Raw genomic sequence first — 22152 nt, 5'->3', positions numbered from 1 at the left:
ATTGTGGCAATGTTGTGGAGAATCACACATGCCACAATAATGTCACATGCCCTTTCTGGGGTGACCCTGAGCCTATGAAGGCACTGGAACCGGGCCTTGAGTATCCCAATGGTCATCTCTACCCTGGCTCGTGTCCTGCGGGCCGGGCTCAGAATCAGGGTAAGGGGTCAGCAAATAGGGCTGGCAGGGGTACCCTCTATCACCGAGCAGGGAACTATTGAATGCTCCTATGATAATGTGAGGATACAGTTTACATTTTCAGTTGCAATAGGAGGAAACAAAATATTGTTTATAATAGGATAGAGCTATAAATATATATAAACTTTACCACGGGCAAAGCTAGCGCTCAGTGTACACACACGAAAAACTCATGAGTCATGCTCAGACCCAGGCCACTTTGCTTCCACGTTGCTGATGATGTGGGCTGCATCATATATGATCTTCCCCATGCAGATGTAACCGATGTGAAATGGTTAGAGGTAGTGCGCGCCAATAGCGTTTCAATAGGTGACGTCACTCGCTCTGAGACGATGGGTAACGATGCTTCGTGGGAGGCAGTTGTTGATGTGTGCAGAAGGTCCCTGGAACGAGCCCGGGTTGGGGATTATACAGAACAGTAATTACTTCACAACACATCTAGTGCAGTTATTTCATTTGGAATGCTAAAGGCTACTGTTTAGGCCTACCTGCACATTAATGCTGTGGAAATACTTCCTGTTCACATAATCTCCTTCAGTTACTGAAGGAGCTGTGATAGGAATATGAGTGCCATCTATGCAGCCAATCACACCTGGAAACTCTAAAATATATCAAATGAACTGATTAGTGCTTCGCTTCTAATCTCAAACTTCATACTAAATAAATACATTATTGCTTAGACTGATACCTGCAATTATGTGGAATTCTTCTTTGCTGGGTCTGTGACTAGGAGACACCACAAAAGTGTACAGTAAACGTTTCAGTGTAAGAGTCACATTTCTGACAGCCCGACAGACAGTTGCCTTGGAAATATGCCCAGCGTCAATGATGTTATATAGAAAACTCCTTTTGGCAAAAAAAACGAAGTGCAACACAAATAATTTGTTCCGAACTGAGAGCATGTCCAGGATGTGTCATATGAACGATATGAGAACATTGTTCAGATGAATGATCGATTGTGCAGAAAAACAGAAACGCTCAAACATCATCAGGGAATGATAAAACATCCAGTTTTTGTGCAATATCAACTGGCTCTTCAAGAAAAGGACACGCCATGTCAGACATCTCCTGCAGTCTGCAGGCTTCAGCTAAAGAGGAGGAGAAACTCAGCCAGGGTTAATTGAAGAAAAACCTGCCCGCGAGCAGGTTTTCGGTTTTCTTCACGGAGTATGTTTTCATGGTTACTGAACTGGCTTTGTGAAACCGAAAACTCAGTTTCCTTCAACTCTGAGTTAACTAACTCTGAGTTTTCACTAAACCTGCTTTCTGAACCGCCCTGTTGATGTGCCCTTGATCTAGGCGCTTAACCTTTAGTGCTCCTCTATGTCGCTCTCGATAAAATAATCTGCTAAATGACAAAAATGTAAATGATGATGATAATATGTTGTTGGTGATGATGATGTAGGCGATGTTTTTTTTATATATTTTTTCAGCACATTGTTGATATGTTGTTGACGAGATGATCTAATAATGCACAGAGCACTTAACTTATTAGGCAAATTGTCTTGCTATACTTTTGTGCTGCTGCTAATGTTGATCACTTGTAGACCTACCGTACATATTTGTATTGATGGTTCCCTGTACCATCTCTCTCCAATCCAAACTAGATTTTGTGGACCATATCCACAGTGGATTTATTAACACAATAGAATAGCTATTCAAATGTGTTTTTTTAGTAAAATATCCCTTTAAACCTCACTTCAGCGCTCTCTTTTTTTCGAGGTGGTTCTCTCGACCAGTCCTTTCCTGTTTGATAAGTCTGAGTTTGAGTAAGAGGCACGCAGTTGAAGGCAACCGGGACACTGACAGTGTAGCTGGCGAACCCGTTTTGTTCAAGAGATACGGCAACATTTGACTTATAACTATAATGCATTACTAAGTATATCCCGGGGTATAGGCGAAACATTATCGGCAGACAGTGTTTGTTACTAGAATATTGTAAGCTAACAGTTAGCTAGCTAACAACAGTGCAATGTTTTGAACGTCGATGACACCAGCATTAGTTGTGCACTTCGTTTATTGCTAGCTAATTATATTATTAGGTAACTTAGCTACATTATACCAAAAGTATCACTTTTTAGAGATGGACAACGTAACTTCATCGTCACACCATCATGCATATGAATCAGAGGTAACCTAGCTAACGTTAAGTATTTTATTAGCTAGCCAGTTATCACAATGCTAGCGCTCACTAACTTGTATATATTTAACTTCCTACTGTAGCTAGCAAATATTAGCTCGCTAGGTAACCATAGTTAACTAGCTAGTTATCAAACTGTTTATAGCTAGCTAACTAACTAATGGTATATACGACTGACTGCTGAAAACAGGCAGTGCTTATGATCATACCGTTAGGCAGTCAGCTAGCTACCTTTCCTTGGCTTGATTAAACAACCACTGTCACGATTACAGTATAACGTTAACCAGCTAGCTATTGTTTTACGGTTCATCTTGTTTTTATGTTTGAATATAATCACATTCGCAACCTGTTAACGTTAGTAATATAACTTGACATGTGCATGCATTTTTCACTCGTCTTTAACGTAATGCCAGATCTGTTGTTATGCTGAAAATACGAGGTTGCATATCTAGCTAACGTTACTTAAAAGCAGTGTTAGTTAGCTAGGCAAGGTTTGCCAATGTTAGCGGGCTAGCTACTCTGTCCACGCCAACGCTTAGTTAACTAGCTCAGCAACAATCGCCATCTTGGCACCGCAGTTATAAGGTATTTTACTAGGTAGGTAACATGAGCTAATTAGTAACTGTCCTTCTCGTGTTTTCAACTAAATCAAAACGTCAACGTTAGCGTCCAAACGTAGTCCTCCATGTTGGTATTTTTGTCGATTAACTTATTTAGCGAGCTACGTTAGCAATAACGTTACTGTAGCTAGTTAGCTTCACGTTAGCAAAATTCCTATCAAGCTTCTGTCAAATGGCACTGGTTTAAACCGAGTGTCGTGTGTCATTTCAGTCGTCAGCGTGCTAGCAATGTAATTTTTATATTCCCTTTTTAGTACGTTCATAGGCAACATTTTATCAATGTATTTTACAAGTGAACCCCTGCTAAGAGGGCAATCATCACAACATGTTTCTTTAATTCAGAATGTCTTAGCTAGCTTTGACCTCATGCTGATGTTATTCATGTGTTACAGGGCCAGGGGCACAGTCCAACATACAGGAGGCGGACGGTGGAGGACTTCAACAAGTTCTGCACATTTGTGTTGGCATATGCAGGCTATATCCCATATCCCCAGGAGGTGAGTAAAGGAAACCCAATCATAGTTGGTGTATGCCTTTTTAATCAACAGTCCCTTGAAGTTGACAGTCTAGGTTCTTTGCTCTGAATAGTTAGGCAGAACTGTGACTGGTTATATTTCGAGGTGTGTGTGTAATGCATTGTGTTGAGGTTAATGGCCAGACACCTGCGGTAGGACTTGGATGTGTGTGTAGTTTGTGGATCATGGAGCGGCCACTGTGAGCTTTTGCTTTTTTCTCCACAACTGTTGTGTGTGTGTTGGTGTCCCACTGCCCTCCATTCCCCCTGTGTGTATTAACCCGCCGCCCCTAACTAGTGTTGTGAATATAGATACAGTCAACATCACATTCACTTAGTCACAATGAAAGTGCCATTTTGTTTTCCTTCAGTAAGCTACAACGTTGTGGAACTCTCAAATAGAAATAGGTTATGCTGTGTCTGTCATGTTATGGCAGCTCTATAAAGCATTACATTTCTATCTGAAACGTTCAGAGCATTGCATCCTCCTGAATGCAACCCTGGACATGTTGACTGTATCGAAGTTATCCCCTCCCTCCCCGGTGTGGTGTGTTGACCCTCTATTTGATCCACAGAACTGGAGGAGGCGTGGCTTCTGGCAGCTTCCTTGCTGGGCCCCGCCCCTTGTCCCTCGCTAGCCAATCTGCTGCTGTGTCTCCTGAAGGGACATGCACCTAACACAGCCCTGCCCCCTCTCCCAGGGTAAGAGGGCCAACAAGTCTCTCCATACTCATCCCTGGCCCTGTGCTTCTTTGGCCCCTAGACCATTTACCCGTGCCTCTGTAGTGTTCATAGTTTTGGAAGGACTGGATAGAATTAACAAATCTAGTGATGGCACCACCTAGTTTTCCAACAAGCTGAATTGAGCTTCTATTGCTGTCTAGCTAGCCCTGAGATTAGGATCCCTGATGGGGAAGGGGCTGGAATGGAACCAGGGCCCCCTGACCCCCTCAGCTCAGGCAAGAGGAGCAGCTCGACCCAACGCCAGCACCCTAAACAAGTTCAACCAGGACCGTACTGTACCTCATCCATAGACCTGTGCTAATACTCTGTGCTTTGTCTGTCTGACCGAGCCCCTCGGAGTAAGACAGGGTGATTTTTTTTTTTTCACCCTTATTACCATATGCCGTGGTGTCACTGAGGCCATGTATAAAATATGCAGTTCCATATTATTGTGGAAGTGTTGTGAAGTTACTGTTGATGCCTGTTTTGGTTCAAAATGGTCTCAGATTTGTATTGGATCAGTGTGTGGTTTGTGGCCAATGTCAATGGATTGTATCAACAGCTTCACGCCCACCTCCATTCTCCTCTCTAAGAGTTGACTTTTGCGTAAACACATACAGGCTTTTATCACCATGTCTCTTTTTCCCTCTCCAGGACTCTCCTCTGCGTAGTAGCTCCAGCCCCCCCAACAGTACAGGCAGTACAGCAGACAGTGATGGCTGGACCCCTGTCCCTCAACCCCCACTTGCCCCCCGCGGCCCCCCATACCCCTGCAGGACAAGAACAGGAAACGACCCCATCCCACGCGAATCCACCCTGGGGCCTCACTATCCAGCCATGTTATGAAAAATGTAAATGGAGTGCTTTTGATCCACTCACACAATTTCAACCACTAATTCTAACCTTAACCCTTTCTCATACTCCCTAACCCTAAATTAATTCCTGTTTTCCAGCATGGCCATTTAGCGTCCTCACTGCACCCAGATGACCAGAGGAAAGCCAACAAACTGAAGAAGAGGAGAAAGGACCGGGAGAGCCAGGCCGGCGAGCCGAGCTCTGCACATCAGGCCGACGCAATGAGCCCAGAGCCAATGTTCCCCCTGCCCCTGGGAGGACGACCAATCAAAGACGAGCCTGAGGATGACTTCTTCATCCCCCTCCACCCTTCGTCCCCTCACCCCCTGCCCAGCCCCTCTCACTTCAATAACTCCTCCCCCTGTAAGCAGGAGCACAATGAGGAGTGGGAGTGCTGGGCTGGACAGGGGCTGGTGGAGGGCATGGTGAAGGTGGAGAGTTTTACTGGGAACAGGACGGTGATCCGACAGGGGAAACAGGTGGTGTTCCGAGATGAGGATGGCTCCGGAGAGGATGAGGACATCATGGTGGACTCCGGTGAGAGAACGTTATGTAAATGCTGCAAAAAAAGTTACGGAACTTATTGTTGTGATGACATTGCCTATTTAAAGTAGCAGTCTGACAGTTAATCCCATGTAAATGTTTTAGTGATGGAACTCTGTTTCTTCCCCCCTTTCTTTCTCTCAGATGATGACTCGTGGGACCTGGTGACGTGTTTCTGTATGAAGCCGTTTGCAGGCCGGGCCATGATTGAGTGTAACCAGTGTAACACGTGGATCCACCTGTCCTGTGCTAAGATCAGGAAGTCCCACGTGCCTGAGACTTATATGTGTCAGAGCTGCAGAGGCACACTGGGCCTGGCAGACACCCGCCGCTCATACCGCTCACGCATTGGCCCCCGCAGACACCTTCTTGACTGACCCCATTGCAAACCCCTTCACCCCTCTCACTTGCATTTAGACCGTGCCCCATACGGTTCTAACCCCAACCCGGTCCTGTAACGCATGCCCCAGGCCAGCCCTTTCCTTTTGTCCCTGACCCCAGTCCTACCCCATGCCCCAGGCCCTTTTCCTCACCCCTATTGTGTCGACTAAGCCTACTAGCCATCCCTCGGGGTCTTCAACACCCCCAAACTAAACCGATCCGAGTGCTATTTAAGATTTATTATACATTTGACGGAGTCTCTCTGCTTCCTTCCGGACTCTGTGCGTAAGTCAATCACTGAATGTCTGTCTGTAGTAGTACAATAGTTGACCAGTAGGGTTGGACTCCGTAGTCTAGTCTGGCTGACCGGTTAGCTCCGACTGGATAGAGACTAGCAACGCATCTCGCATGAACAGTGGAAACCTGTCTTCACTCTTAAACTGTCGGAGAGAATGGCCTATAGAGCTGCCACCCAACAGTGCATTTTGGGACGTTGGCTTTTTGCACTAATTTCATGCGTTAAAGGGGTGTGTTGACTTGCCAACCCCTTCTCCCCCAACCACCCTCTCAACTAGGTGGTTGGTACGTTTGTCTGTCTGAGGGAAGCCTTTGTCTAAAGCCTCAAGCAGTGGGTCTGTAGATGATGATGTCCAGTTCTATACTGAACAAAAATATAAATGCAACATACTGAGTTAATTCATATAAGGAAATTTGTCAATTGAAATAAATAAATTTGGCCCTAATCTATGGATTTCACATGACTGGGAATATAGATAGGAATCTGTTGGTCACAGATACCTTAACAAAAAAAAAGGTAGGGTCGTGGATCAGAAAACCAGTTGCCTCATGCAGCGCAACACATCTCCTTCGCATATAGTTGATCAGGCTGTGGAATGTTCTCCCACTCCTATTCAATGTTGAGTTTTATTTTTGATTTATTGTTTTTTTGTATCTTTATTTAACTAGGCAAGTCAGTTAAGAACAAATTCTTATTTTCAATGACGGCCTAGGAACAGTGGGTTAACTGCCTGTTCAGGGGCAGAACGACAGGTAGCCCCAGGGGCAGAATGGGGCTACCTTGCCGCCCCATTCTTCCATGTGCAGGCCATGGAAGAAGTGGGGCATTTTCAGCTTCCAGGAATTGTGTACAGATCATGGGGCCGTGCATTATCATGCTGAAACATGAGGTGATGAATGGCACGACAATGGGCCTTGTCACGGTATCTCTGTGCATTCAAATTACCATCGATAAAATGCAATTGTTTGTTGTCCGCATCTTGTGCCTGCCCATATCATAACCCCACCGCCACCATGGGGCACTCTTTACAACCTTGACATCAGCAAACCGCTCGCCCACACGACACCATACATGTGGTCTCCGTTTGTAAGGCCTGTTGGATGTACTGCCAAATTCTCTGAAATTACGTTGGAGGCGGCTTATGGCAGAGAAATTCACATTCAAATATCTGGAAACTGCTCTGGTGGACATTCCTGCAGTCAGCTTGCCAATCGCACGCTCCCTCAAAACTGTTGTGACAAAATGACACATTTTAGTGGCCTTTTATTGTCCCTAGCACAAGGTTCACCTGTGTAATGATTATACTTTTTAATCAGCTTCTTGATATGCCACATCTGTCAGGTGGATGTATTATCTTGGAAAAGGAGAAATGCTCATTAACTGGGATGTAAATACATTTGTGGACCAAATTTGAGAGAAACACGCTTTTTGTGCGTATGGAACATTTTTGGGATCTTTTATTTCAGCTCATGAAACAGGACCACCACTTCACATGTTGCATTTATATTTTTCTTCAGTACAGATAAATGGAACGCGTTCAACTCTTTCTTTCAATAGACAGAGCTTGAAATGGTGCTCTAGACAACCAAGGAATTATCCCATATGACAAACATGTAAAAGAGGCATCACTTGATGCGTTTCATATCAACACTTCTCCATCAAGTGAGTGCTGGCCATAGACAACCTACAGTCGTGGCCAAAAGGTTTGAGAATGACACAAATATTTAATTTCCACAAAGTTTGCTACTTCAGTGTCTTTAGATATTTCTGTCAGATGTTACTATGGAATACTGAAGTATAATTACAATAATTTCATAAGTGTCAAAGGCTTTTGTTGACAATTACACAAAGTTGATGCAAAGAGTCAATATTTGCAGTGTTGACCCTTCTTTTTGAAGACCTTTAATCTGCCCTGGCATGCTGTCAATTAACTTCTGGGCCACATCCTGACTGATGGCAGCCCATTCTTGCATAATCAATGTTTGTAGTTTGTCAGAATTTGTAGGTTTTTGTTTGTCCACCCGCCTCTTGAGGATTGACCACAAGTTCTCAATGGGATTACGGTCTGGGGAGTTTCCTGGCCATGGACTCAAAATATCGATGTTTTGTTCCCAGAGCCACTTAGTTATCACTCTTGCCTTATGGCAAGGTGCTCCATCATGCTGGAAAGGCATTGTGCGTCACCAAACTGTTCCTGGATGGTTGGGAGAAGTTGCTCTCGGAGGATGTGTTGGTACCATGCTTTATTCATGGCTGTGTTCTTAGGCAAAATTGTGAGTGAGCCCACTCCCTTGGCTGAGAAGCAAACCCACACATGAATGGTTTCAGGATGCTTTACTGTTGGCATGACACAGGACTGATGGTAGCGCTGACCTTGTCTTCTCCGGACAAGCTTTTTTTGCGGATGCCCCAAACAATCGGAAAGGGGATTCATCAGAGGAAATTACTTTACCCCAGTCCTCAGCAGTCCAATCCCTGTACCTGTTGCAGAATATCAGTCTGTCCCTGATGTTTTTCCTGGAGAGAAGTGGCATCTTTGCTGCCCTTCTTGACACCAGGCATCCTCCATAGTCTTCGCCTCGCTGTGTGTGCAGATGCACTCACACCTGCCTACTGCCATTCCTGAGCAAGCTCTGTACTGGTGGTGCCCCTATCCCGCAGCTGAATCAACTTCAGGAGACGGTCCTGGCACTTGCTGGACTTTGTTGGGTGCCCTGAAGCCTTCACAACAATTTAACTGCTCTCCTTGAAGTCCTTGATGATCTGATAAATGGTTGATTTAGGTGCAATCTTACTGGCAGCAATATCCTTGCCTGTGAAGCCTTTTTTTGCGCAAAGCAATGATGATGGCACTTGTTTCCTTGCAGGTAACCATTGTTGACAGAGGAAGAACAATGATTCCAAGCACCACCCTCTTTCTGTTATTTGAACTCAATCAGCATGACGGAGTGATCTCCAGCCTTGTCCTTGTCAACACTCACACCTGTGGTAACGAGAGAATCACTGACATGTCAGCTGGTCCTTTTGTGTCAGGGCTGAAATGCAGTGGAAATGTTTTTTAGGGATTCAGTTAATTTGCATGGCAAAGAGGGACATTGCAATTCATCTGTTCACTCTTCATAACATTCTGGAGTATATGCAAATTGCCATCATACAAACTGAGGCAGCAGATTTTGTGAAAATTCATATTTGTGTCATTCTCAACTTTTGGCCACGACTGTACAAACACACACATACACTGAGTGTACAAAACCACTCTTTCCATGACAGACTGACTAGGGAAAATCCAGTTGAAAGCTATGATCCCTTATAGACGTCGCCTGTTAAAACCACTTCAAACTGTTGATGAAGAGGAGACAGGTTAAAGATTAATCTTAAGCCTTGAGACCTGGATTGTGTATGTGTGCCGTTCAGAGGGTGAATGGGCAGACAAAATATTTAAGTGCCTTTGAACTGGGTATGGTAGTAAGTGCCTGTTGCACCAGTTTGAGTGTCTCAAGAACGGCAATGCCAACTTGACACAACTGTGGGAACCATCAATATGGGCCAGCATCCCTGTGGAATGCTTTCGACACCTTGAGTCCACGGCCCGGATAATTTTTTTTTTGTTGTATGTATGTATTTTATTTAACTAGGCAAGTCGGTTAAGAACACATTCTTATTTACAATTAATGCCTACCCCGGCCAAACCCAGACGACACTGGTCCAATTGTGCGCCGACCTATGGGACTCCCAATCATGGCCAGTTGTGATACAGCCTGGAATTGAACCAGGGTCTGTAGTGACACCTCTAGCACTGAAATGCAGTGCCTTAGACCGCTGCGCCACTGCCACTCGGGAGCCGCAGAATTGAGGCTGTTCATAGGGCAAAAGGGGGGGGAGGGTGCAACTCAATATTAGGAATATGTGCCTAATGTTTTGTACACCGTGTATATATGATGCAGTTTCTGGTCCCTTTTTCTGTTCATAGGTTGCACCTCAGTCACTCTGTTGTCATGCCATTGTTATGAACGTTCTAAAGCCGCCCTCTGCTGGCGGCGTCATAGCGGTGATAAACCCAATCATTCTGCAATAGGTGAACTATTTTGCCTAAATTACACTATCGCCTGGGGAAAAAAGTTGATATTTCTAAAGTAGTAGGAAATATTGTCATGTCATTAGCTAGCAAACTTAGTCAAAAATAGCTAGCAATTCTAACGTTAGCTCGGTGACCTCCCCTCAATTTAACTAGCTAGCTAACGTTGTACTGCATCGAAAGTCAATCTGGCCACGTCCGATTGATGGCAAAGGGGGGTTTCTACTAATTATTTGCCTCCATTTGAATGTAATTGTATTTCCGAGCCACTGTATTGCACTTTTAATGAAATCATCAGCACTCATTGACGATGCGTCTAGTAGAGGGTGCTCAGTCGGGCATCAGTCTGAAACGAATGTTCAAAACAACATTGTGACGAAACATCGAATAGATTATTAGATCAGTTAGTTCTTTCTCCTTGACCAGGGTCTGTACCTGCCGCCGTCCTCCTCAAAGCTTTTATCTCTTCAGTTAGAACATTGAAGAACAACTATTTGTGGAAATGATTTCCCTGTTTAAAGTTCCTGGCTGTGTTTCCAGAAGCCATTTCAGTTTGACATTTTATGAAGAGTTCAGATTATTTTTCCACAATAGAGCCAGGTAACTGTTGGAAACAATCACTCATTGAATTAAGCTCCACTCACAAACACCACCATGTCGGGAACAGTTTAATGGTCCTGAACAGACCCCAGTGGTTAATGGGTACACATTGATGTGGCTTTGAAGAGAGCCCTGGGTGCATTAAGAAAATGCATTAACGTGTGGTGAGCGAAAGCGCACACGTAGCCATGTAAAGAGATGTCATTGTTCCGGTCCAGAAACAAGCCCATATCCCCAGGCATTTCATGTAAAGTGCCCTTGGGAGCAGGGGTCAGAGGTTGTTTCTGGACAGCCATTGTCTCTGCCCCTTGGTTCTCAGTCCCCTCAGGTTAGTCCAAGAGGTTAGAGAGCAATGGGGCCAATGTAGGATTTATTCAGCCATCAATCAATGCATTATCAAAACCATTGCGCATGTGTCTTAGGGCTCTATATATGGGGTGTTTTGGCATTCTGAGCTTTTTCTAACCATGTGACCCGACCGACCACAAAACAAGTTTAAAGGCTATAACGAGGACCCAGAATTTTTCATGGTCAGGACAACTCCTGACACTACACGTCTCCTGGTGTACTCATTTGCACAAATCAGTATTTAATCTCTCACCTGATCACTACCAGGCTCGCTGGGGTTTGATAATGATCACTACCAGGCTCGCTGGGGTTTGATAATGATCACTACCAGGCTCGCTGGGGTTTGATAATGTATTTTGGAGTTTCTGGAGAAGTGTCCTCCTTCAAGCTGTTTGCATTTTGACCGTGTTTGGAATTTAAGCTTTTTCAAATATTCATGGTTTCACCAGTTGTCAAGTCTAAGCTTGCTGATGTGTACATATTGTTGTTTCTTGTCGACCTCATATAAAGTACCTTCAGAATGTATTCATACCCCTTGACGTTCTCCAACAATACCCCATAATGACAAAGTGAAAACATGTTTTTAGACATCTTTGCTAAGTTACTGAAAATGAAATATTTCATTTACATAAGTATTCATACTCCTGAGTCAATACTTTCTAGAAGCATATTTGGCAGTGATTCCAGCTGAGAGTATTTCTAGGTAAGTCTAAGAGCTTTCTCCACCTGGATTGTGCAACATTTGCCCATATTATTTTCAAAATTCTTCAAGATCTGTAAAATTGGTAGTTGAGCACTGCTAGACAACCATGTTCAGGTCTTGCCATAGGTATTCAAGTAGATTTAAGTTAAAATTGTATCTCGGCCACTCAACATTCACTGTTGGTAAAGGAACTTTAGTGTAGCTTGGACCTTGTTTTAGGCTATTGTCCCGCTGAAAGGTGAATTAATTTACCAGTGTCTGGTGGAAAGCAGACAACCAGGTTTTCCTCAAGGAGTTTGCCTATGCTTTGCTCTATTTTGTTTTCATTTTCTTTGCTGAAAAACTTCCCAGTCCTTAATGATTACAAGCATACCCATTACATGATGCAGCCACCACTATGCTTTAACATATGCAGAGTGGTACTCTGTAATGTATTGGATTTTCCCCAAACATAACACTTTGTATTCAGGACAAAAATGTAATTGCTTTGCCACATTTTAATTTTCTTTCTTTTCACTATGTCAATTAGGTTAGTATTGTGGAGTAACGATCAACAATGTTGTTGATCCATCCTCAGTTCTCTTATCACAGCTATTAAATCCCATAACTGTTTTAGAGTTACCATTGGGCTCACGGTCAAATTCCTGAGCGGTTTCCTTCCTCAACTAAGTTGGGAAGGACACCTCTGTTTCTCGTGACTGGGTGTATTGATACGCCATCCAAAGTGTCATTTAATAACTTCCCCGTGATCAAAGGGATATTCAATGTCTGTTTTTTCTTCTTTTTGCCATCTACCGATAGGTGCCCTTTTGTAAGGCATTTTAAAATATCCCTGGTCGTTTTGGTTAAATGTGTTTTGAAATTCACTCTGAGGGACCTTACAATTATCTGTATGTGTGGGGCACAGAGATGAGGTTGTCATTCAAAAATGGTTAAACACTATTATTGAGTGAGTCCATGCAACTTATTGTGACTTGTTAAACAAATGTTTACTCTAACTTTTTTAGGCTTGACATAACAAGGGGTTGACTACTTAATGACTCAAGACATTTCAGCTTTTCATTTTTAATGAATTGGTAACATTTTTTAAACTATTCCACTTTAACATTATGGGGGTGTACCAGTTACAACATATCTAAATGTAATCTATTTTAAATCCAAAGTGTAACAAAAGTCATGGTGTGAATACTTTCTGAAGGCACTGTAAGCCATAGATCGATGTCACTGTCTGACTGACTGTTAGACATCTATTGAATGCTTGTCTGGGCTGGGCTTTCTAGAAAGCAAGAGCAATGGGTTGGTTAGTTATTACTAAATACAGTTAAGATGAATATGGGTTACTGATAAGTCAGTCATACTAGAACAATTTCTTTCTTTTAATAAAAAATTGTTTCAAAATATTTAGCAAAGTTAGCATTCTAACTCATTGATCCTGCTTTGTGAAACCCCCTTACTGAGAATGTGGTGTCTGGTGCAAACTGTTTCTGTGAAACTCTATTGTAAATAAAGATTTAATGAAGATTTTAACCCTACCTTTCTAGGTCTCCTCATTGTTCCTGTACTTGACCACTATCCTGGTTGCGAGTCAGTTTCTGCTGTGTTTGGCTTGACAATAATGGAGTAGACAAAAGCATGAACAGTTCTGGGACCAAGCTCTGACATCACTAATGTAGTTTTTGTCTTTAAACAAATACGCGAGTCAGTGGCTCATCTTTTTATTTATTGTAATATCTTTACATTACTACATAGTCCACTAGCTCCACACACACACATTTTAGACAGTTTGGGCCAGGGCAGGAATGTAACAGTGGAGAGTAGTCTCTCTGTTGACCTCAGGGTGGAGCCAGAGTGGCTGAAAGAACAGTGATGAGTGGGTGACTAATGGCAGGGCCGACTAATATGGAGACTAATGGCACGGGAAGGGGACATGATGAGCAAACATCCTTAATGGAGGCAGCAAAGTGTTTAGCGTCTCAAATGGGGTGAATGTTTGTTCTTGCCTCATTCTGTAAAGAATGTTTGAGTCAGTCAACCTCATTCACAAAATCTTAACTGGTAAGAAGAGACATGAGTACAGTTACTAACAATCCGATAACCTGACTCCGCTCTAGGGCAAAACACCTGAGAGGGTAGGTCACTTTCTGCTGAAATACATGGCATAGAATAGATCCTGTGTGCTGACTACACAGACCTGTACATGGGGTTTCAGCACTGTAGGATAGGGGACAGCATACAGTGGAAATGGGACAGAACTGTGTTGACAGAACTCCAGTTTCTACCACTGAAAAGAACTTTTTAACCTTTGCCTATACATTGACAAAAAATGCATACAGTACATTTACTGATTTGAGTTCAACTATGTCACTCATCAATAGCCTATATAGTATATTGCCTTCACAGAAAGGACCAACACTGTCAGTCAATAATTAGTCAATGTTAAGTAGAACAGTGTCTGTTTGGTCTATCTATAGTATTAAAAACAACATATAAACAAGACAACAGGGACAAACAATATTACCATGGGAACTAAAGGTATGGCACATAAAGGACTGACAAATAATTACAATACTCTTCATCACCATAATTTTGATGATATATGACCAGGTCTTAACAAATAAATGTATACATAAAAGTACAATAGTCCCACTGCATCCCACTTGCATGTTTCCATTGACAATGACAGATGTACATACAGATGCTTTAGTAGCAAACTAACTCTCACAGAGGCTTTCTCATAAATGTTATATAAATCATGTATATACACCATAATGTATACAGTGCATTCGGAAAGTATTCAGACCACTTGACTTATTCCACATTTGGTTACGTTACAGCCTCATTCTAAAATGGATTAATGTTTCCCCTCATCAATCTACACACAATAACCCATAATGACAAAGCAAAAACAGGTTTTTAGAAATTTTAGCACATTTCTAAGAATTTACATAAGTATTTAGACCCTTTACTAAGCTTTGGCAGCGATTACAGTCTTGGGTATGATGGTACAAGCTTGGCACACCTGTATTTGGAGAGTTTCTCCCATTCATCTCTGCAGATCTCAAGAGCTGTCAGGTTGGATGGGGAGCGTTGCTGCACAGCTATTTTCAGGTCTCTCCAGAGATGTTCGATCGGAGCCACTCCTCCGAAGCCATTCCTGCGTTGTCTTGGCTGTGTGCTTAGGGTCGTTGTCCTGTTGGAAGTTGAACCTTCGCCCCAGTCTGAGGTCCTGAGCGATCTGGAGCAGGTTTTCATGAAAGATATCTCTATGCTTTGCTCCGTTTGTCTTTGCCTCAATCCTTACTAGTCTCCCAGTCCCTGACACTGAAAAACATCCTCATGCTGTCACCACTATGCTTCACTGTAGGGATGGTGCCAGGTTTCCTCAAAACATGATGCTTGGCATTCAGGCCAAATAGTTCAATCTTGGTTTCATCAGGCCAGACAATCTTGTTTCTTATGATCTGAGAGTCTTTAAGTGCCTTTTAGCAAACTCCAAGCGGGCTGTTATGTGCCTTTTACTGAGGAACGGCTTCCGTCTGGCCACTCTACCATTAAGGCCTGATTGTTGGTCACCTCCCTGACCTCGGCTCTTCACACCCGATTGTTCAGCAGCCAGCTCCAGGGAGAGTTTTGGTGGTTCCAAACTTCTTACATTTAAGAATGATGAAGGCCACTGTGGTCTTGGGGACCTTCATTGCTGCAGAAATGGTTTGGTACCCTTCCCCAGATCTGTGCCTCGACACAATCCTGTTGTGAGCTCTACGGACAATTCCTTCAACCTCATGGCTAGATTTTTGCTCTGACATGCACTGTCAACTGTGGGACCTTATATAGACAGCTGTGTGCCTTTCAAAATCATGTCCAATCAATTGAATTTACCATAGGTGGACTCCAATCAAGTTGTAGAAACATCTCAAGGATGATCAATGGAAACAGGATTCACCTGAGCTCAGTTGAGTCTCATAGACAAGGGTCTGAATACTTTTGTAAATAAGGTACTTCTATTTTTTTATTATTAATACATTTGCAAACATTTCTAAAAACCTGTTTTCACTTAGTCATTATGGGGTATTGTGTGTAAATTGCTGAGGATCTTTATTTATTTAATACATTTTAGAATAAGGCTGTAAAGTAACAAAATGTGGAAAATAGCGAATACTTTCCGAATGAATGACATCATTGGACGTTCTCTCTACTCTTCACTGTTGCTCAGGCAGTGCTTCCCCAGCATCCATCTCAGTCATATCAACTCAACCCAGCCTACCAGGGCTCCAATCACACATTGGCTACTGGGGGTGCCTTAAAAATAGACCAGTGTTAATATTCTCTGAATTCTTTTCAACCCTTATGGGTGTGCCCTTATGTGTTATTAGAATGACTGTCACTCAGATAATTAGACCCTGCCCCACACAACAACAGCAGCAGACACATCGCTTCCAAGGAATAATAATAATAATACGTCAATTATTAACAAAACAATATTTTTTTTGCCTTCAAGTGTAGTGCTGGGTGTCAGTATAGTGGTACTGATGAACACGTTTTCATGCATAGTTCTGTTCTAACCGTAACGCATGAGTTAGTAGTGTAAAACATGAGTACAACTAGTATAGTACAGTGGTACATTAGTTATACAATATTAACTGTAGCAGACTTCACTGATATGTACACCGTGAGTCATATTGCACCTTTCTGGGGAGATGAGGAGAGAGGGAGATTTCAGTACATTTTACACGCACGCACACACGCACACATACAGACACACACACACAGTGGAAACTACAATGGCTAAAAGAGAGGAATCTAGTGGGTTTTGAGAGCGGAGAGAGAAGAGGAACTCATGTCTGAATTCATAAATGTGATGGGTAAAGAGAGAGAATTTCTATTCCCTTTGTTTGACTCTCGACCTCTGCTTGTCAGTCCTTCTGTCTGTCTGTCTGTCTGTCTGTCTGTCTGTCTGTCTGTCCGTCCGTCCGTCCGTCCGTCCGTCCGTCCGTCCGTCCGTCCGTCCGTCCGTCCGTCCGTCCGTCCGTCCCGCCTGCCTGTATCTGTCTGTCTCCACTTGCCCCTTGTTGCTCCCATAACAGAGGGTTCCTACGCCTCAGCATCGATTCTGTGAGCTGAGAAATACAGGGAATATTTAGCTTAGTGTAGTACTTTTGTAATTAATCTGCAATTTCAATGTAATGGAGTTGAGCATTTTTGGTTGTAAACAGGTTATGATATGGTTGTGGTTAGAGTAGAATAGTGGTTATACAGTGGTTGTGTTGTGGTTGTATACTTACACTGCTTGGGTATCCGTAGAGCCTCAGTGTCTGCTGAGAGGACTTGGTGCATCACCCCCCTGAACTGATACAGCAGCTTCAGACTCTTATCCTCTCCTACACACGGGTCATAGAAACCTGGCAACCCCGCCTTTATATATATAAGGAGAGACGGGGGGGGGGGGGCGCTGGTTACACACACAGGTCATATAAAAATTCCACCCTCCACCCACACACACATCCTTACCTTTGATGCCTCTGTGAGTATGAGTTTGGAGTCCTTGACCAGACACTGCAGAGGGACAGTAACATCTATAACCTGAGCTCTCTCTTGGCGCGTGCTGTTGTCTGTCACAAACTTTCCATACCACGCATTCAGGATGATCAGACCTGGAACAAGAGGAGGGACACACACACACACAGCTGAGTCAGAATTATTGAAAAGACAACGCACAGAATAAACAGTGTTGAGTCAAGACATAGGTCAAGAGCGTTTGTGGGCGTGCATACGTGTGAGTGTGCATACGTGTGAGTGTGCTTACTCACCCATCTTAGACTCCTCTCCCTCGATGATTCTCCTCACAGACTCCTGCATCAGCAGAACCTGTCAGGGAGAAACAAAGAAAGAAAGAAAGAGAAAAGGGTTGAACATACAATGATCTCAATGATCATCAATGAGCATAAAGTAAATATGCTGTGTGTCTGTTGTTTACGTACCACCACAGTCGGAGGCTGGCAGTAAGACAGCATTGAATGAGCTGTATTCCGCCATTAGCAAACAAGAAAACGCTCACCCAGAGGCGGTGCTCCTAGTAGCCGGGACTTTAATGCAGGAAAACTTAAATTTGGTTTACCAAATTTCTATCAGCATGTTAAATATGTAACTACATGATTTAAAAATCTCTGAACAACCTTTACTCCACACACAGAGATGCATACAAAGCTCTCCCTCGACCTCCATTTGGCAAATCTGACCATAATTCTATCCTCCTGATTCCTGCTTACAAGCCAAAATTAAAGCATGAAGCACCAGTGACTCGGTCTATAAAAAAGTGGTCAGATGAAGCAGATGCTAAACTACAGGACTGTATTACCAGCACAGACTGGAATATGTTCCGGGATTCCTCCAATGACATTGAGGAGTACACCACATCAATCACTGGCTTCATCAATAAGGGCATCGATTACGTCGTCCCCACAGTGACCGTACGAACATACTCCAACCAGAATCCATGGATTACAGGCAACATCCGCACTGAGCTAAAGGCTCGAGCTGCTGCTTCAAGGAGCTGGACTCTAACCCGGAAGCTTATAAGAAATCCCGCTATGCCCTCCGACGAACCATTAAAAAGGCGAAGCGTCAATACAAGACTAAGATCGAATCGTACTACACCGGTTCTAACTGTGGCAGGGCTTGCAAACCATTACAGACTTCAAAGGGAAGCACAGCTGAGAGCTGCCCAGTGACACGAGCCTACCAGACGAACTAAACTATTTCTATGCTCGCTTCGAGGCAAATAACACTGAAACATGCATGAGAGCACAAGCTGTTCTTGAAGACTGTGATTACGTTCTCCGTAACCGATGTGAGTAAGTTCTTAGTTAGAACAGGTCAAAATTCACAAGGCCTCAGGGCCAGACGAAATACCAGGATGTGTACTGCGAGCATGCGCTGATCAACTGGCAAATGGATCCTGGACTTCCTGACGGGACGCCCCCAGGTGGTAAGGGTAGGTACCAACACATCCGCCACGCTGATCCTCAACACAGTGGCCCCTCAGGGGTGCCTGCTCAGTCCCCTCCTGTACTCCCTGTTCACTCATAACTGCACGCCCAGACATGACTCCAACTCTATCATTAAGTTTGCTGAAAACACAACAGTGGTAGGCCTGATCACAGACAACGACAATACAGCCTAGGAGGTGGTCAGAGACCTGGCCGTGTGGTGCCAGGACAACAACCTCTCCCTCAACGTGATCAAGATAAAGGAGATGATTGTGGACTCCAAGAAAAAGAGGACCGAGCACGCCCCCATTCTCATCGACAGGGCTGCAGTGGAGCAGGTTGAGAGCCAAGTTCCTTGGTGTCCACATCACCAACAAACTAACATTGTCCAAGCACAACAAGACAGTCGTGAAGAGGGCACGACAAAACCTATTCCCCCTCAGGAGAATGAATAGATTTGGCATGGGTCCTCAAATCCTCAAAAGTTTCTACAGTTGCACCATCGAGAGCACTGGTTGCATCACTGCTTGTTATGGCAACTGCTCGGCCTCCGACCGCAAGGCACTACAGAAGGTAGTGCGTATGCCCAGTACATCACTGGGGCCAAGCTTCCTGCCATCCATGACCTCTATACCAGGCGGTGTCAGAGGAAGGCCCTAACAGTCAAAGACTCCAGCCACCCTAGTCATAGACTGTTCCCTCTGCTACCCCACGGCAAGTGGTACCGTAGCGCCAAGTCTAGGTCAAAAAGGCTTCTCAACAGCTTCTATCTCCTAGCCATAAGACTCTTAAACAGTTAATCAAATGGCTACCCTGACTAATTGGGGCAGCAGGTAGCCTAGTGGTTAGAGCGTTGGACTAGTAACCGAAAGCTTGCAAGATCAAATCCCCGAGCGCACAAGGTAAAAATCTGTCGTTCTGCCCCATAACAAGGCAGTTAACCCACTGTTCTCAGGCCGTCATTGTAAATAAGAATTTGTTCTTATCTGACTTGCCTAGTTAAATAAAGGTAAAAAATGTTTTTGTATTGCCCCCTCTTTTTACACCACTGTTACTCTCTGTTGTTATCATAGTCACTTTAATAACTCTACCTATATTACCTCAACTAACAGTACCGGTACCCCCCTGTACACAGTCTCGCTATTATGATTTTACTGATGCTCTTTAATTACTTGTTACTTTTTATTTCTTATTCTTATTCTTATTTCTTTTTTTAAAGCTGGTTAGGGGCTCGTCAGTTAGCATTTCATTGTCAGGTCTACACCTATTGTATTAGTCAAATGCGCCAAATACAATTTGATTTGATTTGTGTGTAGTATGTATGGATGTTCCTCACGGCTGACTCCGCCTCTTGTTTCTTCTTGACCATGTCTACTTCTGAGCTCTTCCTCTGTAGCTCCAGATCTCTGTTGGACAGACAAGGACAGAAAGGGTCAAACAGGGACAGGCCGAGACATACCGGGACAGGCAGGGACAGACAGGGACAGGCAGGGACAGATAGGGACAGACAATGAGACAGGGACAGGTAGACAGACAGACAGGGACAAACAGGGACAGACAGACAGACAGACAGACAGACAGACAGACAGACAGACAGACAGACAGACAGAGAAAGAAAGAAAGACAGGAACAGACAAACAAGGACAGACAGGGACAGACAGGGTGAGAAAGACAGGTAGGGACAGACAGGAACAGACCGAGAAAGGCAGGGACAGACAGGGTGAGACAGAGACAGGTAGGGACAGCCATGCAGACAGACAGTGAAAGACAGAGACACAGACAGGACAGACAGGGACAGACAGACAGACAGACAGACAGGGACAGGGACAGACAGAGACAGGCAGGGACAAACAGAGACAGACAGACAAGGACAGATAGGGACAGACAGAGACAGGCAGGGACAGACAAGGACAGACAGACAAAGACAGACATGGACAGACAGAGACAGGCAGGGACAGACAAGGACAGACAAGGACAGACAGAGACAGGCAGGGACAGACAAGGACAGACAAGGACAGACAGAGACAGGCAGGGACAGACAAGGACAGACAAGGACAGACAGAGACAGGCAGGGACAGACAGACAGACAGACAGACAGACAGACAGACAGACAGACAGACAGACAGACAGACAGACAGAACAAGATGTGTGTTCCTGTGTGTGTGTGTGTGTGTGTGTGTGTGTGTGTGTGTGTGTGTGTGTGTGTGTGTGTGTGTGTGTGTGTGTGTGTGTGTGTGTGTGTGTGTGTGTGTGTGTGTGTGTGTGTGTGTGTGTGTGTGAGTGAGTGAGTGAGTGAGTGAGTGAGTGAGTGAGTGAGTGAGTGAGTGAGTGAGTGAGTGAGTGAGTGAGTGAGTGAGTGAGTGAGAGAGAGAGAGAAGCTCACTGTTGTTTCTGGGAGCATGTGTATGGTATAATGACCAGTCTGTGTATGGCCATGTAGACTAGTAGAGGCCCCACAGTGGCGTAGAACACTGCACTGGGCAGCAGCTGGTCTGTCAGGTGGACTGGGAATAGATAGGTCTGATTGGCACGAGCCAACCTAGGGAGAAGAAGGAAACAAGTTACAGTACATACTGTACTATGAAAAGTTATAATACTATCACCTGTTTTTGGGGTAAACCTGAACCCCCTGAGCTAAATATTTAGTAGCCAAAACACAGATAGACATGCCACTCATGCACACACACATGCATGCACAAACGCACGCACACACAGCACATACACTGTACTAAACTGTATTACACGTTGCACATACACACTGGATTACACAGACTGTATTTGTGTTGTAATACCTGATTTTGAGGGTGACTCCCTGTGGCACTCCGACACTGACAGTAGCAGCCAGGACACTGTGCCGACTGATCTTCCTCTCTGCTCCATACTCCACCACTGTACCAAACCAACCAGTCCTGACACACATAAACACACACACCACAACACTAATAAGGGCCAGACTCCCACCTTACCTATCCACATGTAGTTTCACGTTTTATTAGTACGGGATACGCATGGTATACATCATCCAACCAAATGGTTATTCCAGGTTCCTTCTCCACAATGTAACAACAATACGAAATAATAAAAGATACGAATATGAACAGAAAATAAATGGCTCAGTAGAATAGAATAAACATTTTAGCATAAGTATAATAAAGGAAGGCACAATTT

The 22152-nt window shown here is 44.0% G+C and overlaps 2 protein-coding genes across 4 annotated transcripts in view; one reads left to right on the top strand and one right to left on the bottom strand.

The window, feature by feature from the left end:
* LOC118400238 (dnaJ homolog subfamily C member 11) overlaps nucleotides 1-22152 on the bottom strand; it is a 288373-nt gene that overhangs the window by 258946 nt on the left and 7275 nt on the right. Inside the window, exons 10-16 of one of the 3 annotated variants that reach the window (XR_008074242.1) lie at nucleotides 21777-21893; nucleotides 21368-21523; nucleotides 20321-20390; nucleotides 17806-17863; nucleotides 17507-17649; nucleotides 17281-17410; nucleotides 15205-17115 (exon numbers count right to left, since the gene is read on the bottom strand). Coding sequence is in view for 1 of the 3 variants with exons in the window: in XM_052473462.1 (XP_052329422.1) it covers nucleotides 17090-17115; nucleotides 17281-17410; nucleotides 17507-17649; nucleotides 17806-17863; nucleotides 20321-20390; nucleotides 21368-21523; nucleotides 21777-21893 (700 nt within the window). In the remaining 2 variants the exon portion in view is untranslated. Of the gene's footprint in view, nucleotides 1-13697; nucleotides 17116-17280; nucleotides 17411-17506; nucleotides 17650-17805; nucleotides 17864-20320; nucleotides 20391-21367; nucleotides 21524-21776; nucleotides 21894-22152 lie in introns of those variants that run through there. The other 2 variants (XR_008074243.1, XM_052473462.1) reach the window with 2 other exon arrangements.
* phf13 (PHD finger protein 13) lies at nucleotides 1655-13525 on the top strand. Its single transcript, XM_035796900.2, is given in 6 exon segments — nucleotides 1655-2329; nucleotides 3351-3455; nucleotides 4850-4933; nucleotides 4936-5046; nucleotides 5149-5587; nucleotides 5738-13525. Coding segments are annotated over 6 exon segments (1020 nt in total). The 5' UTR covers nucleotides 1655-2281; the 3' UTR covers nucleotides 5971-13525.

The sequence above is a fragment of the Oncorhynchus keta genome, chromosome 21 (assembly GCF_023373465.1).
Source record: "Oncorhynchus keta strain PuntledgeMale-10-30-2019 chromosome 21, Oket_V2, whole genome shotgun sequence".
Lineage (NCBI taxonomy): Eukaryota > Metazoa > Chordata > Actinopteri > Salmoniformes > Salmonidae > Oncorhynchus > Oncorhynchus keta.
This window is presented reverse-complemented; position numbering and strand designations above follow the sequence as displayed.